Below are 22,774 nucleotides of genomic sequence, written 5' to 3'. Positions count from 1 at the left end.
AAGGTCTATTAAATATCAGAGAGAATAAATGTGATACGAGTTTGAAGTATCAGTTCTGCTCTTGATGGTGTACAGTGGCTAGGATGTGAAAGAGCAACAGCCCCGGTCATCCAGCCAAAACGAGCATTCAGTATATCTATGGAGCACACTAAAGCTTTATATTAATTAGTTTTAGATACAAATATAGAATAATTATTTTTATTATAGAATGAAATGTTTTAAAAGATAAAGATTTGTTAATGTTTAATATTTAATCAGAGAAAAAATTTAACCCATAATTAAATTTAACGAATAGCCCCTGATAAATTTTGTGACAAAAAAAATTTAAGCCTGATAGATTTCTGTATTTTGGAAACTCCCTCTAGTTTTACTATTCAATCAAATTGGTTTTGATGTCTTTCATCCCTCCTGTCTCATTAGTGATACAGCATATTTCGATATCATTTTTGTTTCGTTCTTACTTAATATTAATTTGTTTGCGACAATTATATTTTTACTACATTTTTGCAAGAAGTTTAAAAGTATAATATTGAGGGCATTAACTGAAATTAAATTACTTTTTTTATATGCCTCTTTTACACACAAGCTACTGTCTGCTCTAAGTACTGCGATAGTATAAAATGAGATCGCAAAACAAAACGTGTGGAGTTATTTAAATTTATGTTGAAAAGTATTAATTAATTGTTTTTTGATTTGACAATTTCAGTCATTTTTTAGGTATTTAAAACTGCAGCATATCACATGAAGGTATTAAATATATCATTTTTAAAATTTTAAAGTAAAATAAAAAAGAATTCTGATCCTTAGGAACAGATATTAAATAGTCTCATGATCGAATGATGGAGCATAATTACCTTTTAAACAAATCAAAAAACTTTTTTACCATTTAAACTAAAAATGTGCTTATTTTTAAATAATTTATTAATACTCAAATTGTTCAAACGACGATATAACAACGAAGTTTTTTATTTTATCCAGTCATTTATTTATATTTTATTCTTTAGATGCACATGTTTAAAATAAGAACAAAGCTGTCAAAATTTCATATATAGTTCCGATTTACAATTTTAAGAAGTTTCGACTTTGATTTAAACATTTAAAAGCTTTATTAATTAAAAAATTTAGTAGCCTTATTAACTTTAAACACATAATAGCAAAAAAATCAAGAAGTTAAAAATAGAAACAAATATGATCAATAAATAATAAAATCATATGCTAACTAACTGAATAAATTCATTTTGTGTACGAAGTATAATATTACAAATTAAACATATTTCATATTTAGGGGAAACATGGAAAATTTGGTCACACTAAAAAAAACAGGAGGTATAAACAATTTTTTTCTCATGTTTAAGCATTTGTTTAGCTGATCATCATTTGATTTCAATGCTCTATCAAACAACATCATATGTTGTTCCTGTCTGTCAGCAATAAGTAAAATTAAAAATAAAATCATTTTTGTTATCTCAATTTCATCCAGAATACACCGAATCAGCAATTTTGGCAGATCCGCCTGCCGAAGAGGAAATTGAATAGTGGCCCGCCATTTAAATAAATAAACAAAAAAATCACAAAATATTAAAAATAAAAAAAGATATATTTCTCTCCAAATAGTTCAAATTACTGAATCAACCTTAATATACATTTTATTTTAACAATGTTACTTCCGATTTCTTACTTTTCATCAGTAAATAACTATTAAATGTATTTTCCTTTAAACAAAATTATTACATTTTTTATGCACTTACTAATTGCTTTGTTGGTTCATTAAATACTCATCCCTTTTTTAGTTCTTAAAAATTATTTATAAAACATATTTTTTTGATTTGACAAAGTTTCTAATTTAACAGGGAGCGTAGCGTTTGTAAAAAGTACTTAAAGGTGCTTTTTTGGGGATTTCGTTTTTAAAAGCTTTTAAAGGTGCTTTTTTCAGCTGGCGTTTTTAAAAAGTGCTTTTTTTCCGAATAATTTTTTTTCCCCTTCAGTGATATCTGGTGGATCCCATGCATTTCACGAAAAATGGGGAGTTTGCTACGTAATCATTCACGCAGACTTCATGTCGTACCCACGTTATGACTTGCGCATGCGCTCACAATTGAAACNCAGGATTAAAGGATTTCACCATTAACACCTCATTACCATTAGTTATAGATTGTGCTGAAAATGATTTTGTGAATTAATATGTAAAACCAGTAGGGTTGTTTTTAAAAAAATATAAATTTTAGTCCATAATACATATACTCTCTTCTCTCTATATAGGCAAAGCATTTAGGTATTATATTTGAAATTAATTATTGCCACAACAAGCATTGTTGCTTCTAGTAAAATAGAAGAGAATAATTTTTAAAATTGGTCTTAGATTAAGGTCCTTGAAAATTTTGTTGAGGTCCTTGAAATGTCCTGGAAAGTCCTTGAATTTCAATCTCATCATAGAGTGGGAACCCTGTGTACGATTATTTCGGAAAATAACAAAATAAATTCAGTTACAATAATTAAGTAAATTAAACAATTAGGCTAGTTGAAAAATTTAGGATGATTAACGCGAAAAAAAAGCTTTTATAATAAATTAGAAAAAATATCTAAATTTTGTAAGAAAGAAAAATTAGAATTGAACGAGGACCAATTTAACGATAACGTATGTGACACAACGGAAATTTCAAGACAGAGTAACCCAAAGAAATAGTAACAAGACCCTTCCCTATTTACAGCCCTAGAAATTTTTTGTTCCAAGCAATTTATGACCAAAAATCAGATAAAAGGGTGTTTCTGTGGATATCTGATATTTCCGAAGTTAGGAAAAAAGAGCCCAAGACAATATAAAGAAGCAATAGCCCATGACAATTAAAACATTTTCCCAGAGTGTAAAGTGAGGAGGCTATTTGACAACTCTGAGGGTGGTAGCTACGAAAGTGGAGATATTTTCATCAGTGGAAGGAGTGCTTTATTGCTCTTTTGTAAACAGTTCTCTTGGATTTTGAAAAGCGTCCGACAATGTAAAAAAGAAAGAGAAAAAAATTATTATAGGCTTCCGAGGGCTCCAACTTCAAATAAAACTTTAAGAAAAGTGGGCTCTGGGGGCCCTCTTAAGTAACGAATAATACAGGAGTTAGAAAAAAAAATTTATAAAAGAAAAGCAATGCAATGAGATTTTAGACCTTTAGGGGGCCCATCCTTAAAAACGGCTCTAAAGACACTCCATCACAATTTCGATCAGTTGCGTAGGAAATACTTGCCCGCGGTGCTAGCCCTTACCCCGATTACCTGCGCATGAAATAAAGCATACTACAAGGGGTGATCAAATGAAAAGGAAAAGGTTGTGCGACACCGTGGGCACAAATGTAGACTTTATTCAAAATATACACCATAGGCCTGAGCACAACGATCCCACAGATGAACAAGACGCAGGATTCTCCTTGTTCCCAGAATTCCTGTGGCCGTGACGAGACCTAGTCCTTCACAGCGTTCTTGAGTATGTCGTCCGAATTAAAGAGCTTCCCTTTCAGGTGTTTCTTCAGTGGACCAAGCACGTGGAAATCGCAGGGCGACATGTCCGGACTGTAGGACGGATGGTCCAACGTCTCCCACTTGAACTTGGTCAGTTCCATGTGTGTGACTCTGGAGACGTGCGGACTCGCGTTATCATGGAGCAGAACCACACCCTCCGTGAGCAGCCCCGGTCTNACGTCGTCCGAGTTGAAGCGTTTCCCTTTCAGGTGTTTCTTCAGTGGACCTAACTCATGGAATTCGCAGGGAGACATGTCCGGACTGTAGGACGGATGGTCCAACGTCTCCCACTTGAACTTGGTCAGTTCCATGTCTGTGACTCTGGAGACGTGCGGACTCGCGTTATCATGGAGCGGAACCACACCCTCCGTGAGCAGCCCCGGTCTTTTGTTCTTGATGGACCTGCGTAGGCGGCAGAGTGTCTCACTGTACACATCGGAGTTAATGGTTTTTCTGTGCTCGGGGAAATCGAATAACACCTCACTGCTCCTCAATCGGCGAATTTTGAAACGCGAACGCCATCCTGTCTTCATACCTACTGCCTTATCATTTGGACACCACTTTTGATAAGAGCCTCTGCTATCTCCTGCACATGCGGGCACCCGCGCATGCTTTGATCCCAGTCAGATACTCCAATCGCATCCCGAGATGTCTCGCTAAGTTCTCCCATAGCGGAATATGAAAATATTTCACTGTTACGTTTTTACGTCGTTTCGGAGCTTTTCATTTGATCACTCTTTGTATTAAGGAATAATTTTACGAGGACTGATACCACGCATCCTCAGTCTCTTCGCTAGCTGATCAAAGTGATCATCCACGAACTTAATGACTGCAGGCGACAGTAGGGAGACATGTCTTATATATTGGTAAATTAGAATTGAATAATCGTAGCGGTAGACACTATTTAATTAAACAAATATATGTAATCTTCTTCAGATAATAAGATGTCCTTGACTGCATTGCATTAGTAAAACCTTGGCAGACTTTTAGTATTCCGTAAATCCGATTAAACAGATTGCGAATCTCTAGTTCGAAGTTAACGTAAATCGAACGTAACTCTTAAAGAATGAAGGTTACAAGCGAAAGTAACATGCTTATTGTTTCCGGCTCCTTGTTTTTTTTTCAATCACTTGGTTTGTTCGGAATTTTCAGTTTTCAAATATAAATGCATTTTAGCCACCTTTTAGAGGCCATCTACTTGAAAGCAACTAGTGGTTTCGGTTCCATTTAAATAAACAAAATACACGTGCTGATTCTGTCGCATCCTGCATTTTTATCTTTTAAATTTAAACTTGGTTTAATCTTCTAACTATGGTTAGTTTTAAATGGAATTCTAGTGATATATGTATTCTAGTGATATATGTATCATCAATAATCGCTTCCATGATAATTAAAAGAGCTTTTAGCAATAAACTTTATTGAAAAATATAAGTTCTGGTATTGGACTGTTATATACTATAATAGTCCAATACCAGTGCCGTTCTGGTATTGGACTATTCAGAGTTGGTTGAACAAGCGAAGGTTGTAACGTGTGATCACAAACGAGAAACCAAAAACCGGTTTCTTAACTTAGTTGCCTCCACTTGGTTNTAAATTAGAATTGAATAATCGTAGCGGTAGACACTATTTAATTAAACAAATATATGCAATCTTCTTCAGATAATAAGATGTCCTTGACTGCATTGCATTAGTAAAACCTTGGCAGAATTTTAATATTCAGTAAATCCGATTAAACAGATTGCGAAGCTCTAGTTCGAAGTTAACGTAAATCGAACGTAACTCTTAAAGAATGAAGGTTACAAGCGAAAGTAACATGCTGATTGTTTTCGGCTCCTTGTTTTTTTTTTCAATCACTCGGTTTATTCGGAATTTTCAGTTTTCAAATATAAATGTTTTATATTTGAAGGATATAATTCAGTTTTCAAATATAACCTAGTTGAAAGCAACTAGTGGTTTCGGTTCCATTTAGTAAACAAAGTACACGTGCTGATTCTGTCGCATCCTGCATTTTTAACTATTAAATTTAAACTTGGTTTAATCTTCTAACTACGGCTAGTTTTAAATGGAATTCTAGTGATATTTGTATTCTAGTGATATATGTATCGTCAATAATCGCTTCCATGATAATTAAAAGAGGTTTTAGCAATAAAGTTTATTGAAAATACAAACAAACTAAGTGCCATTCTGGTATTGGACTATTCAGAGTTGGTTGAACAAGCGAAGGTTGTAACGTGTGATCACAAACGAGAAACCAAAAACCGGTTTCTTAACTTAATTGTCTCCACTTGGTTGCCTAGTGTAATCAGCACTTAAGCTTTTCCTCCTGTGCGACCGGCGAACTTCGGCTTGAAGGCTGGCTTAAACTGTCTGCTAAACTTTAAGACTGAAATTCTTGGTTTTTGTAGTGTGAATTTTGAATTCAATTTCAAAGAAAATGACCCAAGGAGTTGCTGTTGTACGTATAGTTTCTTTGATTCTCTTTTCTCTTTATATTTCTGCAAAAAAATACTTGCTTTTTTTTCTAATGGCTACATAAAATTTGTTTCCTTATTCCTTCAAAAAATTTCAATTTTTTCTCCTTTAGATATGCATATTTTTTTCTTTTAATTTTATGTATAGTATTGTCTTAATTTTCAGGTGACTGGGAGCAATAAAGGTATAGGAAAGGCTATTGTACGAGCTTTGTGTTCTAAATTTGGTGGTGATGTTATTCTCACTGGTAAACATTTTTATTTATTTATTTTTGCAATTTACGAGTGGTATTCATAACACTGCATTTTATAGTTTTATTCAATTGGCGAGATTATTAAAGTCATAAGGTATTTTTATAATCCAGTGTTTCCCAAACTAATGACTTTTGTATACCCTTTCTAAATTTTTCGTAAGGCTGGGTACCACTAATAAAAAAAAAGGAATGTATTTTTTTAAAATTATGTTTATTTTTCTTTTTTGGTTTAAAGTTTTGTTAATAAGTTTATTTGCATCAGTGAAAAAGATGATATTGTTTTTGCTGTGATAAGAAGACTTGCATAAGAGTTAAAAATCACAACTTGCTGTTAACACCACTATAACTGCTAACTCTACAAAAAATAGCCAATAGAAAATACCTAATTGTAAATTTTCATGGCTAGCTTTCTTTCTAAATAAATTTTTCTGAAATTTTCGTTTGTTGTAAGATATTTCGCATAAGAATGTGTACCTCCGCTAAACTGTTCCCGTACCCCTCGGGGGTACCCATACCACACTTTGGGAAACACTGCTATGTTCAATAAAGTTAAGTCACGATCTTTAGATGAAAAGTTTGACAATGCACAAGACTTTGTTTCAGTTAAATTTTTTAAGAGCCAAAACATTCATTCAAATGCACAGAAAACTTTTTCGGTCCTGTTTTACACTGGCTACAGCTAATAGAGATAATAGTAATCTATCATGAATGCAAAAACATTCTTTTTAAGTAAAATATTTTCAAAATTGTGTGCTAGTCACTTTTTATAGTGTTAGATGTAACTTTATACATTGTAACAATAATTATTGAAGAAAAAAGAGAGTAATAAGTAGTCGTGTTATCACAACCCGCTTATAAAATTCGAGGAGTTATATTTCTGAATTTATATATTATATTATTTTAGCTCGTGATGAATCCAGAGGCTTGGCAGCTGTAAAAGATCTTGAAAAAGAGGGTCTGCATCCCAAATTTCATATTCTAGACATCACAAAGAAGGAAACAATCAAAGCACTAGCCTCATATTTAAAGGATCATTATGGTGGTTTAGATGTTCTAGTAAACAATGCAGCTATTGCATATAAGGTATTCTCTGTTTTGATTGAAATCTGTTGTATTTTTGCCCAAGTTAATTACACAATTTAAGTACAAATTATGGTTTTTTAAAAAGATTTCTGATGACATTTATTATATTACTTATTTGTGTATAATGCAAAATGGCCAGTTAAAGTGATATTTAATTTTGAAGAATATTGAACTCTCAGTGCACTGTTTTTGTATTTTTCATTTTTATTTAAAAATTTAATTTATGATAATCAATTTTATATATATATATTTTTTTTTTGCAATTATATTGGTTTGAAATTAAATCTATGTTTATTTTTTGTTACGAAAGTCATAAATTAAATTTGTTTTTAAATTAACTTTTTATTTTGGTACATTCTGTATTACTTCATAATTGATTTTAATATTGTTTTTATAAGCTGTAACATGATTCCTTATTATGAAATTTGTGATAAATACTTCAGTATTGTCAGCCTTCAAAAGTTTTTCATCCTTTTTTTTATTAAGAAAAAACTTGTTAGTTGCATTTTAACTGTGATATTTATTTTTTTATATGGATACTTTTAGACTACAAAATGAATGGGAGAAAAAAAAAGAAAAATAGGTATGTATATGATCTTATGGTCTGAATATTAATTCCAAGTTAGTTAGGGAAGTTTAAAAAGTTAACTGAAGGAATGCGTCTGATTAAATTCGTTTGCTGAATAAACTCATTTAAATTTACATAAAATGTAAAGAACTGGCTTTTTACCAATCTATGATGAAGACATAAAACTAACAAACTTTTAATGCAATGGAATTAGTCTATTGTTCCACTTGTTTGAACAACAATAGAAAGTAGAAATGGTTTATAGATTATTAAATTCTTAATTAAAAAACTGACATGTCTGACACTTTAAAGTTAAATTATTGATGTGTGATATGTTTTTATCTGATACAACTGTTGTTTATTTATTTGGCAAACTGTTTTTTTCTTAGTATTTTAAAATTGGATATTATATTGGGTAAAACTTTGATAATTGCATTCAAGTTTCTTTATTTTTATTTTAACAGAAAGATGATGCAGCTCCATTTTCTGAACAAGCTATTAACACAATTAGGATTAATTACTTTGCTACTTTGGATGTTTGCCATGAACTTTTTCCTCTACTGCGAAAACATGCTAGGTAAGCAATCTTTAGTTCTTAAAATGAAACAGTTTAAGGAATATTATAGTTTTTTTTATTGATTTGGCTTTATTTATTTTTCTAGGGTTGTAAATGTGAGCAGTTCTATTGGTCAGCTACANCTCTACTGCGAAAACATGCTAGGTAAGCAATCTTTAGTTCTTAAGGTGAAACAGTTTAAGGAATATTCTAGTTTTTTTTATTGATTTGGTTTTATTTATTTTTCCAGGGTTGTAAATGTGAGCAGTTCTATTGGTCAGCTACATCGTATACCGGGAAAAGAATTGCAACAAAGATTTTTGTCTGAATCTTTAACTGAAGAAGAACTTAACAAATTAATGAATGAGTTTGTTGAGTAAGATGTATTTATTTACTATTATTATTACTTTTTTTTTATTATTTTCAAAATTTGCAATTTATTTATTTAAAATTATTCAGTTTCAGAATGCAAATTTGCATAACTTAGTTTGTTTATTTAAATTCAAGATTATTTTGTTCTTCATTTTTCTTTTGCATCTACTTATTTGATATTTACCTAAGGTTGTTAATTAATTTGAAGATCTATTTAACTGTGGATTTTTAGCATATTAACATTTTACCTATAATAAAAGCTAGTTTGTGCAATATTAAAGTAAGGAATTTTTTTTTCATACAATAAATTTCAATATCTCTTCAAAAAAAAAAAAAATCTGTATTCCTATTCATTTTATTAATAATAAAAAAAGCACTAGTTTTGAGCACTATGTGAAACTAATCCTATTTTAGTTACGTTCAAGGTAGTCAATTCATTTTATACATTTTTTTTAAAATTGATTTTTGTTTTCAATTTATATTTTTAGGAAAAAAGTAACTATATTTTTCTTATTTATGTAATTTCTATTATGAGATATTTTTGGATAAATTTTAGCCTACTCTGTATTAACAGGCTATCTTATTTTACTAGCAAATTGATTCTTCCTATGTTTCTGTTCCTGTTTTAAGGAATTAAACTATATATTTATTTAGAAAGTAATTGTAAGATTGGTTGAAAAATATGCTTTTATAGACAACGATTGTGATATACTCTTATTAATATATGCTATTTTCATATATTATAGAGCTGCTAAAGCTGGGGAAAATGTTCAGAAAGGTTGGGGTGAATCTGCATATGTAGTATCTAAAAATGGTGTGAATGCTCTTACATTTATACAGCATCGCAAATTCAGTCAGGATCCTGATATGGATATTGTAATTAATACTGTAAGTTTATGTGAAAAAGTTTCGTTTCAAAATGTTAAAAAAAATTTTTTGTTGATGTTTGATTGTAATGTGTATAACTGATATAACACATATAAATTTTTAAAAAAAATAGTGATCTTGCTTTTCCATAAGTATATTATGACTTTTTGTTTTTAATTTTCATGTTTTTAAATTTCTTATAATGTTTGTATTTTTTATTTATTTATTTTTGGTAATCAGATATTAGTGAACTTGGTGATAAAATTATTATACTATTTAAAAAAAATAGGCATTATTCTTGCTATTCTTATTAATTTATTAAATTTTTAAAAAAAGTTATTTTGACAGTTGATAACCTCTATAGTATTCTTCCATAATAATGCATTGTCATTTGCCTTGGCAACTTAGTACTTTTAAAGATAGCTACAAAAACAAAAAATTTCCAAAAAGATAATTTTACTCCTAACTGGTGTTTAATTATCAACTTAAGTGGTGTTTTATGGTTCACAATTAAATTGTGAGTGTGAAAGAACCATAAAAGTCTTTTAGTCACACTATGTCTTTAACAGAACTTTCATCTCTAAAACTGTTTAGAATTACAATGGTAAATGAAGTTAATTGAGAATTATATTTTAATCCTCTACAAGCTCAGAACATTGTACAAATCCAGTATCTGTAAGCAATGAACAAATCCACTGTTTTTTCTAGGAATCGTTTCAAATCCACTTGTTAAAGGGAGCATTTAAAATTGTATTTTCTTAGTGAGTATTCTGTCTTCTGAAATGCTCTGCTGTGGTTAGAAAGGCCTATGCTGTAGAATTATATTTTAATACACTACAAGCTCAGAACAATGTACAAATCCATTGTTCTTTTTGGGAATCGTTTCAAATCCACTTGTTAAAGGGAGCATTTAAAATTTTATTTTCTTAGTGAGTATTCTGTCTTCTGAAACTCTCTGCTGCAGTTAGAAAGGCATATGCTGTAGAATCCGATTATTCCTGAATTCAAGGTAATCCAAACCGATTTTATTTTTCTCAACAATGTATAAATCAAGTTTCAGATAATTTTTTTTTAAGGTGCAGAACCCATTTTTTGATTGAAGAAACTTTTAGAGTTATTCTTATCAATACTTTACTTTTCGAGTTATTCTTATCAATTCTTCAATTTAGTTGAAGGTACTGTGGCGTAACTACCACTACGATTATTAAACATCAATTCGCTGGTATATAAGACATGCTAACTTGATTCAATCAAGAGGTACCTTTTGATAGAAGAAGGTTGGCATTGTCGATAACTCCTCCCCCCACATTGGTTACTTACATTGGTGATATGATTAGGCCTATCTTGGCAGTAACGCCCACTTTGATCTGGTAATGCCTACTTTGTTAGATGGTCCACATTGAACAGTTGACTTGCTACTTGTGACTGCAACATTATCCACCTCCTCATGCTGTTGCTGCTCAGTCTCGTCTCGATTATAGACAGCGTCAGCCTGCATACACTCTACTACTAAAGGCAACACAGGAGCGACTACTACCGTGAAGTTAATACACCTCTCGCATTCAGCACTCAAAAACCCGGTGACCTTTATAAAACTCTCTCTGTCTTTTACAAGTACAGCAACTAGTGGTATCCGTTCATCGAATTCTATCCCTGATAAAATTCTGGTGGTGGAGTATTGTGGCGTAACTACCACTACGATTATTAAACATCAATTAGCTGGTATATAAGACATGCTAACTTGATTCAATCAAGGGGTACCTTTTGATGGAAGAAGGTTGGTATTGTCGATAACTCCTACCCCCACAGTACTTTTAGAATCTTCGATTGCATCATCTAAGTACTTTTTAAAGATTAATTCTCCTTTATTTTGATTACAGCTAATCTGAGAGCTTGAACGTGCAGATTTGTGTTGCAATAAGCTGTGTAAAAATTAAAAATATACAATTGCAGAAGAGTTATTATTTTTTTTTTTGAATAATTCCCATCATACTACTCATGTCATGTTAATTGAAAAAAGATTACATAGTGTAATCACTTAATTAGTTACAATTTGTGTATAAATTTCACATTTATTACAGAAATCTTCAAATGTGTATTTTAAAAATTGCATAAATGTGTGTTAATTTGTCATAATACTTAAAACGAAAACATAATTTAAAAGGCGTGATAACTCGCAAAACTAATAATGAAATTAATAGCAATAGATTGAGAAATACAATGCTTTTCATCAATTTTGAAGTCTAATATTGAAAAATAGAGTTGGGAAGATTTTATTTTAAATTGTTACTTATTTTTGCATGTAATGACTATGCATTGCATATAATTTATAACCATGCATAGTTTACTTTATGTTAAAAATCATATTTATGACAATTTATAAACGTGTTATAAATTATTGTAAATATGTTTTTAAAAATTTCCAATTTATTTCTTGTAGACATAGCTTACATTGTTTCATTAAGAATAAATAATAATTTCTTAACTTTTAGATATTAAACTGAAAAAAATATATTATATTTTAATAATTTTAGAATAGCTGAATTTTTGGAAATTTGAATAGCAGTATTTCTGATAAGTTCAGATTAGTAACTAATAAATAATGAAACTATATAGTTTGTTTAATAATCTATATAGTAAAATACAACTGTTAACATTAAGTATGACATTTTAAGAACAAAAATATATCATGCATTAAGTAAGTTATTTATATTAACATGTGGATTCTGTTTCACTTATTTTTAAAAAATATTCTATCAATTTATAAAAAAATCTTGGTTAACTTCTTGTAAGTTTTTAATAATTCTTTATAAATTTTTTGATATTCTTAGTAAATATTTAATAATTTTGTAGGTTCATCCTGGGTATGTTGATACAGATATGACTTATCACAAAGGTGATTTAACGCCCGATCAAGGTAAACTTATTTCCTTCATTGTTTTTAATTTTTTTTTCTAATGCGTTTTTACTATTTTTAATAGTAAAATACAACTAAAAAAAGTTTAATATTTTTCTTCTCTTCACTTTGAGTAATTTATTTTACTTCAGTTTATTGAAAATATTAGTAAATTAAAGTAAGTTAAAATAAGTTTCTCTCTTTCTTTGTGTACTTAATTTTTTTTTTAAATGCGTAAATTTTTTGTTGTAAAATTAATTTATTTATAATACAGTCTTGTTTAGTTGTATTATTGCATCATACAGAAAATTTATCCTTTGTTAATATTTAATTTTCTATTTGAATTTATTGTTTTAAACTTAATTGTAACTTTTAAAAGATGGCAACATTAATTCATTAAATATCATTTATTCTGTTTTAATTCTAATTCAGAGATGTCAGCAAAATTTTTTGTAGGAGTCTGCGCAGTAGTAAGTTTCTTTTCGAAACTTTACTTTGTTTTTGTTTTTTCGCAATGGCGCAAATTGTACGAGTTCGATGTGTTGTAGATGTTCATAATATTTTTCTTTTGGGGACCAGCTCTCAAAGATGTTACGATTAGGATTAATGATTAATTGTTGTTTTGACAGCTATTATGATTAGCTAATAATTTCAAGGTGAGTTATTTTTTATGTTTTGGTTGTGCTGATCTGTCTGAAATCGTTTTCATGTTTTAATTAACAAAGTAATTATTGCTGCTATCGCACTAATAACTTGATTACTGTTACAAAATTTAATTTCAGTTAATTTTTATGAAATCAATTATTATTTTAGTATTATGCTTATTACTCAATATTTATTGGGTAGAATAAAATGTTCTTTTAAGATACTTAATTAGTCAGGGTTTAAATTTTACAATATTATTTTTTTTCTATTTTGGTAATTAATTTTACCTGGTCTGTCATTTTACAATCACACTTATTATTCTAGTTCCCAAATTAGAAGAAAATAAAAAAATTTATGTATGTTTTACTGACCTACTAGGTGCTGAATCTTCTGTATATTGTGCTCTATTACCACCTGGTGTGGAATCTCCTCGAGGAGAGTTTATCTTTGAAGACAAAAAAATTAATCCATGGTTTCCTAAGTAAGATAAAAGTTAATTCTTAAATTTTTATTTTAATTTGCTGCTTAATTTCTACATTGCTTCAGAATTGAAATTTCTGCTAAGTTTTATTGGTTTAATTTTTTCCACCAAAAAAAAATTATAGATAATCTGAAATACCACATACTATATTTCTGGAATCCTGATTGGTGATGGCCTAGAATTTTGCATGTTGAGTAGAGAAGATATTCAACATCAATCTATCTGAGAAATTTAAACAAAAAGCGGTTTAAAAAAAAATTCGAATTTCTACCTTTGTCTCCACCCCTACTATAGCTGAGTTTGATTGGGTGGAAAAAAAGGCCTTTTAACTGCAAATTATTGTATTGTGTTGAACTTTGTTGATGCCATGACTTAAATGTAACAGTTTATGTTTTGAAACTGACAAACAACCAAAAATTTATTCTTTAGTACAATTTCAAGATCTATTTTTTTCTGTTTAGAATTAAATATTTAATAGTTTGTTCTTGAGGTGGGCTTTTAATATTGGGATTGATGTTCAAAGTTGCCCTGGCATATCAAGTGACACAAAAATTGCCCAACTTATTCTTCAAAGCATCATAACTGGACTCACTGTTGCTTTTAACATTGTGATTGATGTTCAAAGTTGCCCTGACGTTTCAATTGACACAANTTTTTTTTTTTTTTACGAAATATAATAATCATTGAATGAATTAACAGAGAAAAAAACATGGTTGTAATGAAATAAAAAAAAAGTAAAATTTACTTCTAATAAAGGTAGATATTGATTTGCAATACCGTAATTTTGTAGAGATGTGCCGCAACAATAAAATTTAACTACAAAAGTAAAGTTTTTCCTTGGAAAGTCCATGCCATCAGGAGCGACGCACATTTTTTTTCTGCCTGAACAAATGTGGAATTAACTTATCTGTTTCAAATAACAGGTTATGTTCAAAATAAATGACTAAACGTTTAAGATAATTATTAAATATACGATAAATTAATGTATGTGATCTTACTTAAGATCAGAAATTTTGTATTTCGATAATTATCACCATAATTTTTCAAATGTACACAAGATTGTACCGAATACAATTGTGCGGATTTCATGTGCAACACATTCGCAAACGCATTACGTTAATAAATACCATTTTAAAATATTCTAATTTTATGTAAACAAAGTGTTTAAGATTCTGAATATAATAAAATTAAGTTATCAAAATACAATAAATTGATTAAAAGAATTTTACAAAGTGCAAAATTGTAACATCCAGAACAATCGCGGTTTGCATCACTTCACTTCATCATAATTTGATTTGAAATACCTAAATATTATTAAATCAAATAATTAAAAAGCTAAAACTCGTTACCATAATTCAAAAAAATATTAATAATAATAAAATAAATCTTGTTTTGCCCAAAATTGTGCGACACAAAGCAATCGTGTTTCTTTCTACTAATTTTAAATTTCTAAAATTTGAACCTATAAAATAATACAGCCAAAAACCTGTTAATATTTTTTTTAATGTGAAACCCACCACAGTGTTGCATATTGTGCATATCATGCTACTTTGAATTATAGATCTAAATAATTGAATTGTGTGTGTAAGCCATACTAAAACATAGTCAAACAGACTTGTTTTAGCAAGTTTAGATGTTATTATAACACTTTAACGTTATTGAAGAAAACGTTACCTATGCATATTTTAATTGTAAAAAAATTTTAGAGAAGTGTCCCTTAAATTGTTGTTAATCTGTTTGATATAAATAACGAAAATATAAAAATAATCGCTGAATGGTCTGTCAGTTGAATAATTTGCTAAAAGGATTTAAGTTTAGTTATCTAAGGTTAGTGTTAACTGCAGAATCATCTTATAACATTAAGCTATATTTAATAATTGTATTTTCTTTCTATTTGTTACTGGTGTAAATTATCTCAAACAGTATTTCATTTCAGTTGAAAGCATAAGATGGAAAATTTGATTGACTGGATAACAAAGTTGAAAATCGATGTCCAGAAAATCTCGTATCATATTCAGAATTATATGTTTCCTTCAAACCAAATGAAATCATAATTATGCATTTGTACTTAATTATTTTTATATTTTTAATAAATGAGTTTGCAATAAGTTTGTGTACAGATTCTTATGTTTTAAAACTTTTAAATAATAGATACCAGTTTACAATTTAATTTCAGTAAAATATATACATAGCATTATATGTGTGCCCACACAAATAATTTTAAAATCATATTTAGAAAGTCATTTTTGTTATGTATAGTCAACAAACAGAAACTGTTCGTTGAGGGGATTTAATAGAAGGTGATTTTAATAGTACGCTTTTTGTAGATTATGATTATGACTAATTTATTATTTAAAGGGAATTAAGTTACGAAATCGGATATAAAAATATATAGACTCCGGGCCGTTTTTATGGTTATGGGCCTGTCATTATTTGGGAGTCCTTTATAAGTAAATTTAGCGAAAAAAAATTTATTTTTTAATAATTTTTAAAAATTATTTCATTGTAAGAGTAAAAAACATATAAATTAATTATAAAAGCTTATATACATTATTTTTATCGAAAATCTAAGATAACAATACTTTTCGCGCCTTTCGAGAGGCTTCTATCACATCGTCAAAATAAATTTCCTGTAAGACATCATATTCAATGCTCATAATTGACAAATGACTCAATCTTTCTTGAGTCATACTATTTAACTCATTATTTATTAATTTTAGTCTGGAGAATGAACCTTCGCTACTACAATTAGTTATCATAAAGGAACAAAAAATTTTTTAATTGATATTTCAATGTTTGGAAATGTATCTTCGAGATTAATGTTTTTCACTATTTCATACGTGCCGTTTACGCTCAATTGTCCTAACTTGTATTTAAAAAAAGTGCTTGAAATGTTCTATTTCTAGCACTAGTTTTACTATTCAGTCAAATTGGTTTTGATGTCTTTCATCCCTCCTGTCTCACTAGTGATTCAGCATATTTCAATATCATTTTTGTTTCGTTCTTACTTAACATTAAATTTGTTTGCGACAATTATTTTTTTACTACATTTTTGAGGGAAGTTTAAAAATATAATATTGAGGGCATCAACTGAAATTGAATTAGTTTTTTTTTATATATGCCTCTTTTACTTATATCATCTACACACCCACAAGTTATTGGCTGCTCTAAATACTGCAAAAATATAAAATGAGATAGCAAAACAAAACGCGTGGAGTTATTTAAATTTATGTTCAAAAGTATTAATTGTTTTTTGAATTGACAATTTCAGTCATTTTTTAGGTACTTAAAACTGCAGCATATCACATGAAAGTATTAAATATATCATTTTTACAATATTAAAGTAAAATGAAAAAGAATTCTGATCCTCAGGAACAGATATTAAATTGTCTCATGATGGAGCATAATTACCTTTTAAACAAATGAAAAAACTTTTTTACCTTTTAAACTAAAAATTTGCTTATTTTTAAATTATTTATTAATACTCAAATTGTTCAAAAGATGATATAACAACGAAGTTTTTTATTTTATCCAGTAATTTATATTTTTTTCTTTAAATGCACATGTTTAAGATAAAAACAAAGCTGTCAAAATTTTATATATTGTTCCGATTTAAAATTTTAAGAAGTTTTTTCGACTTTGATTGAAAAATTTAAAAGCTTTATTTAATTAAAAAATTTAGAAGCATTATTAACTTCAAACGCATGATAACAAAAAAATCAAGGAGTTAAAAATAGAAAAAAATATGATCAATAAATAATAAAATAAGCTAACTAACTAAATAAATTCATTTTGTGGGCGAAATATAATATTACAAATTAAACATATTTCATATTTAGGGGAAACATGGAAAATTTGGTCATACAGGAGGTTTAAACAATTTTTTTCTTATGTTTAAACATTTGTTTAGCTGATGATCATTTGATTTCAATGCTCTATCAAACAAAATCATATGTTTCTGTCTATTAGCAGTAAGTAAAATTAAAATAAAATCATATTTGCTATCTCAATTTCATCCAGAAAACACCGAATCAACAATTTTGGCAGATCCGCCTGCCGAAGAGGAAATTGAATAGTGGCCCGCTATTTAAATAAATAAACAAAAAATCACAAAATATTGTAAATAAAAAACTAAATAAATAAGATATATTTCTCTCCATATAGTTCAAATTACTGAATCAATCTTAATAATTCATTTTATTTTAACAATGTTGCTTCCGATTTCTTACTTGTCATCAGTAAATAACTATTAAATTTATGTATCTTTAAACAAACTTATTAAATTTTTTATACATTTATTAATTTGCTTTGTTGGTTCTTTAAATACTCATCCTTTTTTCAGCTCTTAAAAATTATTTATAAAACATATTTTTTAATTTGACAAAGTTTCGAATTTAAGTTAGAAATATTGATGTAAGCACAAGGGTCAAATATAATAGCTATAGCTATTATATTTGACTTATAATATATTATGTAATTAAGTTAAAAAATGTACATATAGAACACTGCGCAAACCATCCATGTTTTCCCTAACCACAACCTAAGTTGATTTAATAAAAACATTTGCTTACCTCCAAAGGTGAAAAATTTAAGTCTTCTTAATATCCTGCGAAAATTTGATTTAAAAATTCCTAGTTCACGGATTTATGTACGATTATTTCGGAAAATAACAAAAGGAAATCAATTACAATTATTAAGTAAATTAAACAATTAGGCTAGTTGAAACATTTAGAATGATTAACGCGGAAACAAAGGCTTTTATAATAAATTAGAAAAAATATCTAAATTTTGTAAGAAAGATAAATCAGAATTGAGCTAGAACCAATTTAACGATAACGTATGTGGCACAACAGAAATCTCAAGACAGATTGACCCAAAGAAATCACCCCCAGAAAGAACAAGACCCTTCCCCTATTTACTGCCCTAGAAATTTTTTGTTCAAAGCAATTTATGATCAGACAAAAGGGTGTTTCTGTGGCTATCTGATGTTTCCGGAGTTAGGAAAGAGCCCGAGGCAATATAAAGAAGCTAAAAACTTTTTCCCAAATTGTAAAGTAAGGAGGCTATTTGACAACTCTGTGGGTGGTAGCTACGAAAGTGGGGATATTTTCATCAGTGGAAAGAGCGTTTATTGCACATTTGGTTATATTTTGAAAAGCGTCCGACGGTGTAAAAAAGAAAAAAAATGTTTTATAGGCTTCCGAGGGCCCCAGCTCCGAGTAAAACTTTAAAAAAAAGAAGAAAAAATGTGGGATCTGGGTGCCCTCTTAATTTATAAATAATACATTAATTAGAAGAAAAAAATTTAAAAAAAAAATGGCAATGCAATGAGATTTTAAACTTTTCGGGGTCCCTGTCCCTATCACAACTCAGGGCGCTGGGCCCATCCTTAAAAACGGCTCTGCCCGAAATTAATGAACTTGAAGTTGCAGGAAGGAAATTCCCTCGAAAATGAAGATACACATGCAGCTACTATTTAATTAAACAAATATTTCTAATCTCCCACAGATAACAAAATGTCCTTGACTGCCTCAATAAGACCTTGGCAGAATTTTAGTATTCAGTAAATCCGATTAAACAGATTGCGAAGCTCTAGTTCGAAATAAACTTAAATCGAACATAACTCTTAACGAATGAAGGTTATAAGCGATCTTAACATGCTAATTGTTTTCTGCACCTCGTTATTTTTTTCAACGACTTGGTTTATTAGGATTTTTCAGTTTTCAAATATAAATGCAGTTTAGTAATGAAAGAAAGTTATACTTTTATTAAACTTTTCCTACTGTGCGACCCGTGAACTTCGGCTTGAAAGCTGGCTTAAACTGTCTGCTATACTATAGGACTTAAATTCTTGGTTTTTGTAGTGTGAATTTTGAATCAAATTTCGAAGAAAATGGCCCAAAGAGTAGCTGTTGTACGTATTGTTTCTTTGATTTTTATCTCTTTATATTTCTGCAAAAAAATAATTGCTTTTTTTGTAATTGCTACATGAAATTTGTTTCCTTATTCCTTCAAAAAATGTCAAATTTTTCACCTTTAGTTTTGTATATATTTTTCTTTTAATTTTATTTATGGTTATTTATGGCATTGTCTTAATTTTCAGGTGACTGGGAGCAATAAAGGTATAGGAAAGGCTATTGTACGAGCTTTGTGTTCTAAATTTGATGGTGATGTTATTCTCGCTGGTAAACATTTTTATTTATTTATTTTTGTAATTTACAAGTGGTATTCATAGCACTGCATTTTATTGTTTTATTCAATTGTAGGGATTATTAAAGTCATACGGTATTAATATAATCCAGTGTTTCCAAAACTAATGACTTTTGTGTACCCTTTCTAAATTTTTCGTAACACCACTGGATACCACTAATAAAAAAATGAATGTATTTTTTTAAAAATATGTTTATTTTTCATTTTTGGTTCGAAGTTTATTTGCATCAGTGAGAAGGATGATATTATTTTTGCTGTGATAAAAAAAATTGCACAAAAGTTAAAAATCACAACTTGTTTTTAACACCACTATAACAGTTAATTCTGCAAAAAATTGCCAATAGAAAATATGTAATTGTAAATTTTCATGGCTAGCTTTGTTTCTAAAAGAAAAATTTTGAAATTATCGTCTGTTGCAAGATATTTCGCTTAAGAACGCGTACCCCCGCTAAACTGTTCCCGTACCCCTAGGGGTATGCGTACCACACTTTGGGAAACACTAATATATTCTATAAAGTTAAGTCATGATCTTTAGATAGAAAGCTTGACAGTGCACAAGACTTTGCTTCAGTTACATTTTTTTAAGAGCCAAAACATTCAAGTGTAACACAGAAAATTTTTCCATTGTCCTGTTTTACACTGGCTACAGTTTATACATGAAGTATATAAATATTACGGTTACAAAATCATTCTTTGTAAATAAAACATTTTTAAAATTGTCTTCTAACCGCTTTTTATACTGTTAGATATTACTTTAAGCATTTTACATCATAACAATGATTACTGGGGAAAGAAAGAGTTATGAAGTAGTCAGTTCTGTGATCACAAACCGCTTATAAAATTCAAGGAGTTATATTTCTGAATTTATATATTATATTATTTTAGCTCGTGATGAATCCAGAGGCATGGCAGCTGTAAAAGATCTTGAAAAAGAAGGTCTGCATCCTAAATTTCATATTCTAGACATTACAAAGAAAGAAACAATCAAAACACTAGCCTCATATTTAAAGGATCATTATGGTGGTTTAGATGTTCTAGTAAACAATGCAGCTATTGCATATAAGGTATTCTCTGTTTTGATTGAAATCTGTTGTATTTTTGCCCAAGTTAATTATACAATTTAAGTACAAATTATGGTTTTTTTTAAAAAACAATTCTGATGAAATTTATCATATTGCCCGCTTGTGTACAATGCAAAATAGCCAGTTAAAGTGATATTTAATTTTGAAGAATATTGAACTCTCAGTGCACTATTTTTGTATTTTTCATTTTTATTTGCAATTTTAATTTATGATAACCAATTATGTACTTTTTTTACAATTAAATTGGTTTAAAATTAAATCTATGTTTATTTTATGTTATGAAAGTCAAAAATTAAATTTGTTCTTAAATTAACTTTTTATTTTGGTACCTTCTGTATTACTTCATAATTGATTTTAATATAGTTTTTATAAGCTGTAACATGATTCCTTATTATGAAATTTGTAATAAATACTTCATTATTGTCAGCCTTCAAAAGTTTTTCATCATTTTATTAAGAAAAAGCTTGTTAGCTGCATTTTAACTCTGATATTTTTTTTATATGGATACTTTTAGACTATAAAATCAATAGGAGAAAAAAAAATAGATATGTATATAGGATCTTATGGTCTGAATATTAATTCCAAGTTAGTTGTTAAGTTTGAAAATTTAACTTAACGAATGCTTCTGATTAAATTCGTTTGCTGAATAAACTCATTTAAATTTACATAATATGTAAAGGACTGGTTTTTTACCAATCTATGATGAAGACATAAAATTAACAAACTTTTAATGCAATGGAATTAGTCTAATGTTCCACTGGTTTGAACAATAATAGAAAGTAGAAATTGTTTATAGATTAATAAATTCTTAATTAAATAACTGAAATTTCTGACACTTTAAAGTTAAATTATTGTTGTGTGATATGTTTTTATGTGATACAACTATTGTTTATTTATTTGGAAAACTTTTTTTTCTTAGTATTTTAAAATTGGATATTATATTGGGTTAAACTTTGATAATTGCATTCTAGTTTCTTTCCTTTTATTTTAACAGAACAATGATACAGCTCCATTTTCTGAACAAGCTATTAACACAATTAGGATTAATTACTTTGCTACTTTGGATGTTTGCCATGAACTTTTTCCTCTATTACGAAAACATGCTAGGTAAGCAATCTTTAGTTCTGAAAATGAAACAGCTTAAGGAATATTATTGTTGTTTTTTTTTATTGATTTGGCTTTACTTATTTTTCTAGGGTTGTAAATTTGAGCAGTTCTGCTGGTCAGCTACATCGTATACCGGGAAAAGAATTACAACAAAGATTTTTGTCTGAATCTTTAACTGAAGAAGAACTTAGCAAATTAATGAATGAGTTTGTTGAGTAAGATTAATTACTTTGCTACTTTGGATGTTTGCCATGAACTTTTTCCTCTATTACAAAGCATTATTATTTATTTACTTACTTTTTTTATTATATCTTATTTTCAACATCATAAAAGTTCAAGAATATTTATTTAAAATTTCAAAATTTGCAATTTATTTAAAATTATCCAGTTTCAGAGTGCAAAATTGTATAATTTAGTTTGTTTATTTAAATTCAAGATTATTTTGTTCTTCATTTTTCTTTTGCATCTACTTATTTGATATTTACTTAAAGCTGTTGATTAGTTTGAAGATCTATTTAACTGTGAATTTTTAGCATATTAACATTTTACTTATAATAAAAGCTGTTTGTGTAAGATTAAAGTAATGAATTTTTTTTTCAAACAATCAACTTCAATATCTCTTCAAAAAAAAAAAAAAAAAAAAAAAAAAAAAAAAAAAAAAAAAAAAAAAAAAAAAAA

General features: G+C 28.6%; 2 protein-coding genes across 5 annotated transcripts in view; both read left to right on the top strand.

Annotated features, from left to right (window-relative positions):
• LOC107443486 (carbonyl reductase [NADPH] 1) overlaps positions 1 to 15,805 on the top strand; it is a 33,840-nt gene extending 18,035 nt beyond the window's left edge. The window contains exons 1-9 of one of the 4 annotated variants that reach the window (XM_043042967.2): positions 5,478 to 5,959; positions 6,142 to 6,223; positions 7,134 to 7,312; positions 8,345 to 8,457; positions 8,687 to 8,812; positions 9,555 to 9,696; positions 12,529 to 12,592; positions 13,595 to 13,708; positions 15,634 to 15,805. In XM_043042967.2, coding sequence (XP_042898901.1) covers positions 5,939 to 5,959; positions 6,142 to 6,223; positions 7,134 to 7,312; positions 8,345 to 8,457; positions 8,687 to 8,812; positions 9,555 to 9,696; positions 12,529 to 12,592; positions 13,595 to 13,701 — 834 coding nt within the window. In that variant the 5' untranslated portion in view covers positions 5,478 to 5,938 and the 3' untranslated portion in view covers positions 13,702 to 13,708; positions 15,634 to 15,805. Of the gene's footprint in view, positions 1 to 5,477; positions 5,960 to 6,141; positions 6,224 to 7,133; positions 7,313 to 8,344; positions 8,458 to 8,686; positions 8,813 to 9,554; positions 9,697 to 12,528; positions 12,593 to 13,594; positions 13,709 to 15,633 lie in introns of those variants that run through there. The other 3 variants (XM_043042964.2, XM_043042962.2, XM_043042963.2) reach the window with 3 other exon arrangements.
• Positions 15,806 to 19,200: 3,395 nt separating this feature from the next.
• Positions 19,201 to 22,774, top strand: part of LOC107443485 (uncharacterized) — a gene marked incomplete in the record, with an annotated part of 25,720 nt that continues 22,146 nt past the window's right edge. Inside the window, 5 exon segments of the mRNA XM_043042968.2 lie at positions 19,201 to 19,611; positions 19,801 to 19,882; positions 20,793 to 20,971; positions 21,984 to 22,096; positions 22,186 to 22,311. Coding sequence (XP_042898902.2) covers positions 19,591 to 19,611; positions 19,801 to 19,882; positions 20,793 to 20,971; positions 21,984 to 22,096; positions 22,186 to 22,311 — 521 coding nt within the window.

Source organism: Parasteatoda tepidariorum, chromosome 8 (assembly GCF_043381705.1).
Source record: "Parasteatoda tepidariorum isolate YZ-2023 chromosome 8, CAS_Ptep_4.0, whole genome shotgun sequence".
Classification (NCBI taxonomy): Eukaryota; Metazoa; Arthropoda; class Arachnida; order Araneae; family Theridiidae; genus Parasteatoda; species Parasteatoda tepidariorum.
This window is presented reverse-complemented; position numbering and strand designations above follow the sequence as displayed.